At 40.9% G+C, this 10763-nt stretch overlaps 1 protein-coding gene across 1 annotated transcript; it reads left to right on the forward strand.

Annotated features, from left to right (window-relative positions):
* Positions 1-7904: 7904 nt before the first annotated feature.
* On the forward strand, positions 7905-9665 carry LOC115979311 (cytochrome P450 94C1). The gene has a single exon (XM_031101363.1). The coding sequence runs from the start codon at positions 7966-7968 to the stop codon at positions 9484-9486; it is 1521 nt and encodes a 506-aa protein (XP_030957223.1). The 5' UTR covers positions 7905-7965; the 3' UTR covers positions 9487-9665.
* Positions 9666-10763: the final 1098 nt, after the last annotated feature.

Genomic DNA, 10763 nt, shown 5'->3' on the forward strand with positions numbered 1-10763 from the left:
GCAAGGTCTCCTTAAAAACATGGTGGATTTAAGGTTTCTTCGAAATCTTAGGAATCACTACAACCAACCAATTATAATTTTGGGCAATCTAATATGGCCTTCAAATGTATTGGAAAATTATGGAATACAAATTTGTACTAAGATCCAATACATGAATACTCACACTCCGCCTTTAAGTATAAAGTTTAATTTATAACATATATATAAAACTAGAAGATTGGAAACCTTTTATGATTGATAAGATTTAAAATATAATTTTCCCTATTGAATATTTAATATTTCCACGTAAAATTTTTAATGCCCGTATTAATTTTTTTGTTATTATTTCATGTATATTTTTAATTGGTTTTAAATTATATAAGGATTCCCTTTAAAATCTTTCGTATACCCCACTTTAAAATTGTCATATCATACATTTTTTTTAAATGGTAGAATAAATAGTTTCTTATTGTACACAATCATAATAAATACACATTAATAACATTCATAATTATCAAATTTCATATTTTAAAAAATAACTGTGGGGCGCAAATGATTTATGGGCCAGGCCCATCTACCCCGGGAGAGTCCAAAGGCCCAAGCCGAGGAGGGTTATGGCCCAAGTTCAACGAAATAGCCTTTGGGTACCGCCGAGGGTAGTTCAGTCCTCGGCAGACCCACAGTACCCCCAAAGGGAAGGGTAAAAACGGTATAGGACTGGAGCATGGAAGAAAGATCTAAAATATCCAGGAAAAGCTGCTGTTATTGTCATTTAATGTTCTGAACCCGACAGGGCCGCCTTCTTTGGCTCTTACAACCACCCCCAACGACTTTGGGGGATGGACTGATGGGATGAGTATCAGCCATGTAAAGATTGACCCTACACGCGGATGAAGGATAATGAACACAGGCGAGTATAAAAGGAAAACTAAGTAACTTTGGGAAGGGGCTGGGAAAAAATGGCCAAAAACGAGAGCCTCCCAGCCCACCTCCAGGAGAAGTACTCTAGGGGTGACAATCGTTTAACCTTGTATGAACGCCATGAAAAACCCATCGCCTATCGATCAAGGCCTAGCCTTTCAAACCCACGCTCTACAAATGATATTGTTAGGGCCGTTTTACGTGCGAACCCGACACTGTTACGGTCCGCCACGAATCGTGACCCTACAATTGGCGCCGTCTGTGGGAAAGGCTTGCGTGTTGGCGCAGGTGGTAGGTTGAAACAGTTCCTCTGTTATTTCTAACCGTTGGTTATAGAGTTCAGGTATAAAATCTCACTAGGGGCTACGTTTCTTGACGAGGGGCTTGGCTGAGGAGCTAATTCCCCTAAAAGCTAAAGCTCCTCGTAAAGAACAAACTAGGCGCTTGGTAACGTTAACCGTATAGATAAACTCAAGGGGCTTGGCTGAGTAGCTAACTCTCCTAAAGCTAAAGGCCAGCCAAGGCCCCGTGCAAAGAGAAAACTAGGTTTTGGACAGAACCAAGGCATTGTATGGTCCACGGACTCAAGCCTCTGGGGAAACCAACTACTTGGATGATGGAAAACTAGGTTTTGGACAGAACCAGGGCATTGTATGGTCCACGGACTCAAGCCTCTGGGGAAACCAACTACTTGGATGATGGAAAACTAGGTTTTGGACAGAACCAAGGCATTGTATGGTCCACGGACTCAAGCCTCTGGGGAAACCAACTACCTGGATGATGGAAAACTAGGTTTTGGACAGAACCAAGGCATTGTATGGTCCACGGACTCAAGCCTCTGGGGAAACCAACTACCTGGATGATGGAAAACTAGGTTTTGGACAGAACCAAGGCATTGCATAGTCCTCGGACTCAAGCCTCTGGGGAAACCAACTACCTGGATGATGGAAAACTAGGTTTTGGACAGAACCAAGGCATTGTATGGTCCACGGACTCAAGCCTCTGGGGAAACCAACTACCTGGATGATGGAAAACTAGGTTTTGGACAGAACCAAGGCATTGCATAGTCCTCGGACTCAAGCCTCTGGGGAAACCAACCACCTGGATGATGGAAAACTAGGTTTTGGACAGAACAAGGCATTGCACCTGGTATGGAAAACTAGGTTTTGGACAGAACCAAGGCATTGCATGGTCCACGGACTCAAGCCTCTGGGGAAACCAACTACCTGGATGATGGAAAACTAGGTTTTGGACAGAACCAAGGCATTGCATAGTCCTCGGACTCAAGCCTCTGGGGAAACCAACCACCTGGATGATGGAAAACTAGGTTTTGGACAGAACCAAGGCATTGTATGGTCCACGGACTCAAGCCTCTGGGGAAACCAACCACCTGGATGATGGAAAACTAGGTTTTGGACAGAACCAAGGCATTGTATGGTCCACGGACTCAAGCCTCTGGGGAAACCAACTACCTGGATGATGGAAAACTAGGTTTTGGACAGAACCAAGGCATTGCATGTCCTCGGACTCAAGCCTGGGAAAACCAACTACCTGGATGTGGAAAACTAGGTTTTGGACAGAACCAAGGCATTGCATAGTCCTCGGACTCAAGCCTGTGGGAAAACCAACTACCTGGATGTGGAAAACTAGGTTTTGGACAGAACCAAGGCATTGCATAGTCCTCGGACTCAAGCCTGTGGGAAAACCAACTACTTGGATGAGGAACCAACTATTAAAAAAAAAAAAAAAAAAAAAAAAAAACTATGGCACGTAAACCTCAAAATCCATCCTAGGAGGATTCCTAGTTCACAAATGGGTTAATACCTCAAATGCACGGATTCCACGGTCTGCCCTCGGGTCCTTAGTGTCAAAGGGGTTGATCCGGTACGACGCAATTCATTACCCAAAAGCACAATCAAAGTCCCTCGCTACTTGGCTACCCTTTCAGACGAATTATTTAGAGATTATCGTTCTCGGACATTGGTCTAGCATGCATCGCATAGTACTCAGCGCTTATCCCTGTTAGTTCCAAGAATTTAATTTATTGAAAGTTATCATTGTTATACTTGATAATATTTGTGAGTTTAAATTAGTAGGAACCTGTGTTAAAGCATTTTTTCTGCCTGGAATATCCTTAAGGGCAAGCTTGCATTTAATATTCATGCGTAAAGTAGTTGTTACGGAGAAGAAAGATATGTATGGAGAAATAGACACATATTTTATTAAGACAAAGGAACAGTACAGTGTACAATGAAAAGCTGAAACAAGCTTACACTAAAGCTGACTACATAAGTAAAGGAAAATACAAGCGAGTGGAGATAAGGCCGTGGGGACAGCTCAGAGGAGAGGTTGGCTACTGCGCCAAGTTATTGTCTAAGGAAACTATTCCTCGACACTTCTGCATGCCCATAACTCAGGCAGCCAAAGAACCTGACCTCAGGCTAACACCATCTACAGAAAATGTGCTAGGAGCTTGAGGTTGGGAAGCCCCCACAAAAATTTGCCTGCTACAAGGCAGACAGTGCTGATGGTGGAAATTCCTTCTTTGGACATACCGAAAAACTGGCATGACCAGAACCTGCTTCGGATTTTGACTAAAAGAGGGAAAAAGACCCTCTCCCCTATGACGAAAGGGAATGCTCCCTTGAACTTGCACCTCCTTGGCCCGTACCTCCCTACTCTGAGTCTCGGGGGGACATGACGCCTTTGTGGCGGAGGGAGCTCCTTTTTCCCAAGCCCTGCCTCAAGCATGATGAACTAAGGGAGGAATTTGAAGGATTTGTGTGTGGATAGAGCAACTTTCTCTCCTATTTATGTTAAAAGATAAGGTGGTGGCATTTAATTCACGCAGCGTCTCAAGGAACGCTACAGACAAAACGTCTCTGGCACGATTTCCAATGTCGTCTGTAGCCCTGAAGATAAAGGAGTCTCGAGAAGGCGCACCTCGAACACCGGGACGCCCGAAAAATACCGCGTGACCTAAAATTACGAAAATACCCCCTAATTTGTGGGCCCAATAGATTCGCGGCCCAAGCCCGATTCAGCACAGGGGCCCAGGGACAGAACCAAGGCATTGCATGGTTCTCGGACTCAAGCCTATGGGGGAACCAAGTACAAAAAATAAAAGATACAAGTGTCGGACAGTACCAAGGCCGTGTATGGTCCTCGGACCTAAGCCAATGGAGAAACCAAACACGACAGAACCAAGGCATTGCATAGTCCTCGGACTCAAGCCTCTGGGGAAACCAACCACCTGGATGATGGAAAACTAGGTTTTGGACAGAACCAAGACATTGTATGGTCCACGGACTCAGACCTCTGGGGAAACCAACTACTTGGATGATGGAAAACTAGGTTTGAATTTAGTAAGATGGGCTACTTGATAAGAACGTCAAGTCACTTCGTCCACGGCTTAAACACCATAGAAGGTTAAGGCCAATAAGGGTGTAAGGAAGGTGGTGGAACGCCCCAGCATTCAGTCGTATACGAGGGCTATTCATTTGGTAGGTGATATGTCCTCGGATGGTTATTTCTCACACGGCATCGAGCCTTCGGTTCTCTCCTCGGCTAGTTCCGGGTAAGTACTATTTTTTACGGGTCGGCCTTATTGTGCTAAGCACTTCTATCAAAGTTATGGCGATATCTATTTATTATCAAGTATTTTGGTTTTAGTCGCCATTGATTTAGATGCTATATCATTGTGCCGAGCAGTGCTTGCAAATTTATGAAAACGTAAAGACATAATATGCGAAATAAGGTAGACAACAATCTTTATTAATATGAAAAATTGCTACAACATACAAAAAGGGGCTCAAACGAGTCTATACAAAATGTGAACTGCCTAAGCAACCATTACATCTGTAGTACAGAAAAGTAAACTGTCAAGCGTCTTTTAAACTCGTCTTCAAAGTTTCTCCAATCTCCGCCTCATTGCTGCTCATACTAAGAGAGGGACTCACTTTAAAAAAGAAAATGAATGAAGAAGAAGGAAATAGTAAGGAAGAAATCAATGACGAAGATGGAAGGGATGAATAAAGAAGATGGAAGACATGAGTAAAGAAGGAGGAGAAGAGGAGAGAAGAAATGAAAAGAAAGAAAAGGAGCAAAAGAGGGAGAAGAGAAAGCACCAGGTCAGAACTGGTGCTGGGAAGACTATAAGGAGAGGGCGGGGGAGGGCACCAGGGAGCAAAAGAGGGAGAAACAGAAGCACTTAGCCCCCGCCTCAGCCCTGACTCCTAACACGCCGGTGTCATATTAGGTACGCTCATGAGGAGCCGGATGGTAATGATCTTGGTTGTTCTCGACTCGGTCACGTCGAAAGATTGACGTGACGAGTCCCTGCTTCGGATTTTGACTGAAAAAAGGATGAGGTTGATTTTGAGTCTTCGCCATCCTTGTCCCGATCGAGCCATGATGAGCTTTATCGGAACGTGGCATTTTTGGGAGGGGTGGGGCTTTTGCATCCCTTGTTGTTATGGTAAAGTGTTTTACGATTAAGTGTATAAACTAGTGGGTAAACCGAATCCTAAGGGAGGCTAAGTATTTTAGAGTCTCAGGGAGATGAAAAGGGATTCTTGATAAAAACAATAACCTCCTCTCTTCCTTCTTATATAGAGGGGGGAGCGGGAGGCATTTAATAGGTTCAGATCTCCAAAGGGATCTGTCAACACAAACATGCCGGTTCCGTTTCTCCACCCCATTAAAATAAACCGTCGAATTAAAGTAGTCTCGTAAATAGTGATCATTCAAAGCGCGTTTTGGATACCCCAAGCGATAAGAACACATCAAGTGCGAAATTAAGAACTGTCTCGTAGACCGGTGCACCTCTTGGGCATATGAGGAGCCGCTAGCATGTTTAATAGGCCGAATGGATTGGGCCGTAGGAAGAAGTTTGGCGTCACCAAAACCCCCCTGTCCAGCCCAGAGGTTGGACAGCTGGGTTTTGAGGGGCTAATGTGGGGCGCAAATGATTTATGGGCCAGGCCCATCTACCCCGGGAGAGTCCAAAGGCCCAAGCCGAGGAGGGTTATGGCCCAAGTTCAACGAAATAGCCTTTGGGTACCGCCGAGGGTAGTTCAGTCCTCGGCAGACCCACAGTACCCCCAAAGGGAAGGGTAAAAACGGTATAGGACTGGAGCATGGAAGAAAGATCTAAAATATCCAGGAAAAGCTGCTGTTATTGTCATTTAATGTTCTGAACCCGACAGGGCCGCCTTCTTTGGCTCTTACAACCACCCCCAACGACTTTGGGGGATGGACTGATGGGATGAGTATCAGCCATGTAAAGATTGACCCTACACGTGGATGAAGGATAATGAACACAGGCGAGTATAAAAGGAAAACTAAGTAACTTGGGGAAGGGGCTGGGAAAAAATGGCCAAAAACGAGAGCCTCCCAGCCCACCTCCAGGAGAAGTACTCTAGGGGTGACGATCGTTTAACCTTGTATGAACGCCATGAAAAACCCATCGCCTATCGATCAAGGCCTAGCCTTTCAAACCCACGCTCTACAAATGATATTGTTAGGGCCGTTTTACGTGCGAACCCGACACTGTTACGGTCCGCCACGAATCGTGACCCTACAATAACATAATAGAACATATAATTTTATTGAACTTTTTCATGCGTTGTAAAAGAAAATCATTCAATTACCCAAGAGTAATGCTCTATTCTATCGCATAAATTATAGATCTTATGCCATAAATTTAGATTTATATTTTTTTTTCTTTTATGAGAATCATATAAATGATATATTTTAACTCATAAATTTAATTAATAATATTATTATTGCATGAGAAGAAGAGAAAACATTGAGTTATTCATGGGACCACACACTTTGCAACAATTTGCATAAGTCTCAACTTGTGATTTAATTACACCACTTATACATTAGGGGTCCACCACTAGTAATTAATAAAATGTAATCTAATAACCACTTATCACATGTGTTTAAATAGTGATAATTAAAGTATGTGACTATGAGCATTCACATTAAAGGTACTAAAAAATTTTAGTTTTTCAACAACTCATAAAACTAATTTATTTATTTTAACACCTCATTTTACAATACACCCAATATCAAATACTCTATTATTTTACAATTTCATTTCAATATTATTTATTTATCATTTCTTTTATCACTCAAGTCTCTCCCTCTATAACTTTTATTTAAATAACGTTTTTTGTGTTTACTCTCTAGCTATAGTAAATTGCAAAATATAACAATTTATTGTAGCTAGGTGTTAAAAAAATTTGACTTTTATTAATCAAAAAAAAAAATTGACTTTTAAAACTTGGCAATTTATTGTAGCTAGGGGCCAAAAAATTTAACTTTCAGTATTTTTGATGTAGTGAATTTTTTAGTATTTTTATTGCTGATGTAGTGAATTTTTTAGTATTTTTATTGCTAAAGTAGTATTTTAACACTTGAGTTATTTTAACGCATTTAACGTGAACTTTATGCTAGTTGTAGAAATTATCGACATAATTTTATATAAGAAAAAAGTTGCAGGACACTTCTACACGTCCTTTGTCACGTCTCTAAATTGGGTTGTAAAATGATTCTTTGATTTTTGCTACCTATAGGAGCTGTCGACATCATTTTATAAAAAAAGAAAGAAAAAAAAAAAAAAGTGGGGGGAAAATGAAAAGGTAATAGCTTGCGAGGAGCCGACAACTCGGATAAACAAGAAAAACTTGTCTTTCCCAGTTACAGTTGGGTTGGTTTAAACTCAACTAGTCACACTCACGCGGTGACAACTAGCAGAGACTTAATAAATAGAGAAAATAAATATAATAATATAAAAAGCACGTGGGTGATAAAACCGTGCCAATCAATAAGCACTGACGTCCTATGCGCGGTGCGGTGAAGACCCAAATTGTTATTGTGATTTTGCGCACGCGTTACTCATGCACCTTTTCATATGTCAACTTCAACAAACAGCTATAGCCTTATTGTCTGTAAAATTTATGACTCTGCCTCCATTATAAAACTGTGAGCCACTTTTGATCACTTTCAATCCAAACTTAGCTCTCTTTTCTAGCAACTTTCCTCTCCCAAAAAAATATGGGTTTTGATTCATTGTCTGTGCAATCCATGTCCAGTACTTTTTGCGTTTTGTTCTTCTCTTTCACCTTCCTTTTCTCTTTGTTTTCTTTGTTGCTCTTCATCTTGAGGCTTAAGCCGTGGTGTAACTGCGAGGTTTGTCGAAGTTACTTGTCGTTGAGTTGGGCTAAAGAGTTTGGCAATCTGTGTGATTGGTACACACATCTTCTCCGGAAATCGCCGACTGGGACTATTCACGTTCATGTCCTCGGCAACACTATCACGGCCAACCCAGAAAACGTTGAGCACATTCTCAAAACCAGGTTTGACAATTACCCTAAAGGCAAACCGTTCTCGGTTATTCTTGGTGACCTTTTGGGTCGCGGAATTTTCAATGTGGATGGAGATTCTTGGAAGTTACAGCGCAAAATGGCGAGTCTTGAACTCGGAAGCGTCTCTGTTCGATCCTATGCGTTCGAGATTGTCACTTCCGAGATCCAATCCAGACTCATTCCACTCTTGTCATCGTTTGCTGCTGCTGGTCAAGAAGACAAAGTCTTGGACTTGCAAGACGTGTTTCGCCGCTTCTCTTTCGACAATATTTGTAAGTTTTCCTTTGGATTAGACCCAGGTTGTCTTCAATTATCGTTTCCTATATCGAATTTCGCAGCAGCATTCGACCTCGCGTCGAAATTGTCAGCGGAGCGAGCCATGTCTGCCTCACCAATAATCTGGAAGTTCAAAAGGTTTCTCAATTTGGGCTCAGAGAAGAAGCTCAAAGAAGCCATCAAAACGATCAACACCTTCGCTACAGAGATGATAAATCAACGCCGGGAAATGGGGTTTTCGAATCACAAAGACTTGCTATCAAGATTCATGGCCTCCATCGACGACGATAACTATCTCCGCGACATTGTCATTAGCTTCTTATTAGCTGGGCGTGACACAGTGGCTTCGGCATTAACGAGTTTCTTCTATTTATTATCACAGCACCCACATGTTGAGGCAGCGATTCGGAACGAGTTGGAGCGAGTCATTGGGTCATCGAGTCCTCATCAGCAACAAGTTGTGAGCTTAGAGCAAATGCGTGAAATGCATTACCTAAACGGTGCTATATATGAAAGCATGAGGCTGTACCCACCAATTCAATTTGACTCCAAGTTTTGCCAAGAGGATGATATATTACCCGATGGTACTTTTGTACAAAAGGGCACAAGGGTTACGTACCACCCTTATGCAATGGGTCGGATGGAGCGGGTTTGGGGTCCGGATTGTCTCCAATTCAAACCCGAAAGGTGGCTACACAATGGGGTTTTCCGACCCGAAAGCCCGTATAAGTACCCAGTTTTTCAGGCTGGGCTTAGGGTTTGTTTGGGCAAGGAAATGGCTCTTGTGGAGATGAGAAGTGTGGTGGTTTCTCTAGTTCAACAATTTGATATTCGGGTTGCTGATCCAAATCAGGCTCCGAGGTTCGCTCCGGGTCTCACTGCCACTGTTAGAGGCGGCCTACCAGTTCTAGTTCAACATAGGGGGACTCATTAATTAAGGACTTGGCCTTAAAATCACACTGTAAAGGACTTGCATGTATGTTTTTTCTTTTTTAGGCTAGCCAGGAGGCAGTAAACAAATGCTATGAAGTTCTGTAAGGACTTGAATCAATGTATGTATGTAGATTTTGCTATATTATCCATTGATTAGTTCAATGTTTTTCTTCTGCCTCAGCTATTTGACTTGAAATTACTTCTTTCGAGGAAAATTCTACTAATTTGTCTGAGGTTTGGTAAAATTTCACTATATAATTCCCTTTGTTTTGAATTTGATATTAACGTCCCTTAAATTGGAAAATAGAGTAATTTTAGATAATAATCTATTTAAATCTTTTGCTAATGTAAAGACATTTTAGATAAAATGTGTACAATGCTGCATGTAAAAGTGCCATGGTTGGTTACTGAATTTATGCTTCCTAATCATTGTACTAATCACTAGCTACGCTTAAAAAAATTTTAAGGAGCTCTAAATTGGTAGATTTTACTCAATTCAAGCTTTTAACTTATGTCATCACAAGGCCATTATTCTTTATTTAATTTTGGACATTTGGGTATTATTATTACTATTATTATTATTATTGTGTCAGTTGAAACTAAATTCAAACTTTAATGCGTGTTTTGCAGCTTTTGCTTTCTACGGTGAAGAAAAGAATTTATGGAATAGTTGAAAAGCAAAAGCAAAGACCCATTAAAACCTTGCCTTTTAAGTGTCCTAAAAATCACTGTTTTCAGACCCGAACTGGACCGGGAGGTTGGATTGAGAAAATTGGAAACCGGATTGAAATTTTATTTTTTAAACATAGAGAACCAAGTATATGTAGCAATTCTGTGAACTCCTAAAACTGGGGTTGGACCACACGGTTCATGCAGAACCAGTGGCAAGAACATTGAGGTCCAACCCCTTAGCAATTTTTTTTTTTTAAAATTATCTATCTCTTATAAGGAATAAAAAAAAAATTATAATTAAAACCTTTCAAAGATATTCAATTTTACTTCAAAAATTAATTATAAATTTTAATTTTTTCATAGTTATTATTTTATTTTATTAACTTTCTTATTTAATTATTAAATATATACTTGAAAATCATTAAATCTCCTTCACATATATAGATATATTAGTCAATTTTGCTAGTTCTATAAATTTAATATCTATATTTAGGCTGTAATTAATTATTAAATTAATTATGACATCATCATGGTTCAACCCTGGTTTAACCTCAGTTCGATCTCAAAAATCTTGAAACTTTCTCTTTTACAGTTCAATGAACGGTC

The sequence above is a fragment of the Quercus lobata genome, chromosome 1 (genome assembly GCF_001633185.2).
Source record: "Quercus lobata isolate SW786 chromosome 1, ValleyOak3.0 Primary Assembly, whole genome shotgun sequence".
NCBI lineage: Eukaryota > Viridiplantae > Streptophyta > Magnoliopsida > Fagales > Fagaceae > Quercus > Quercus lobata.

What these genes read in the sequence shown, in the direction of transcription:
- LOC115979311 (XM_031101363.1), top strand. Translation starts at nt 7,966, where the DNA reads ATGGGTTTTGATTCATTGTCTGTGCAATCCATGTCCAGTACTTTTTGC.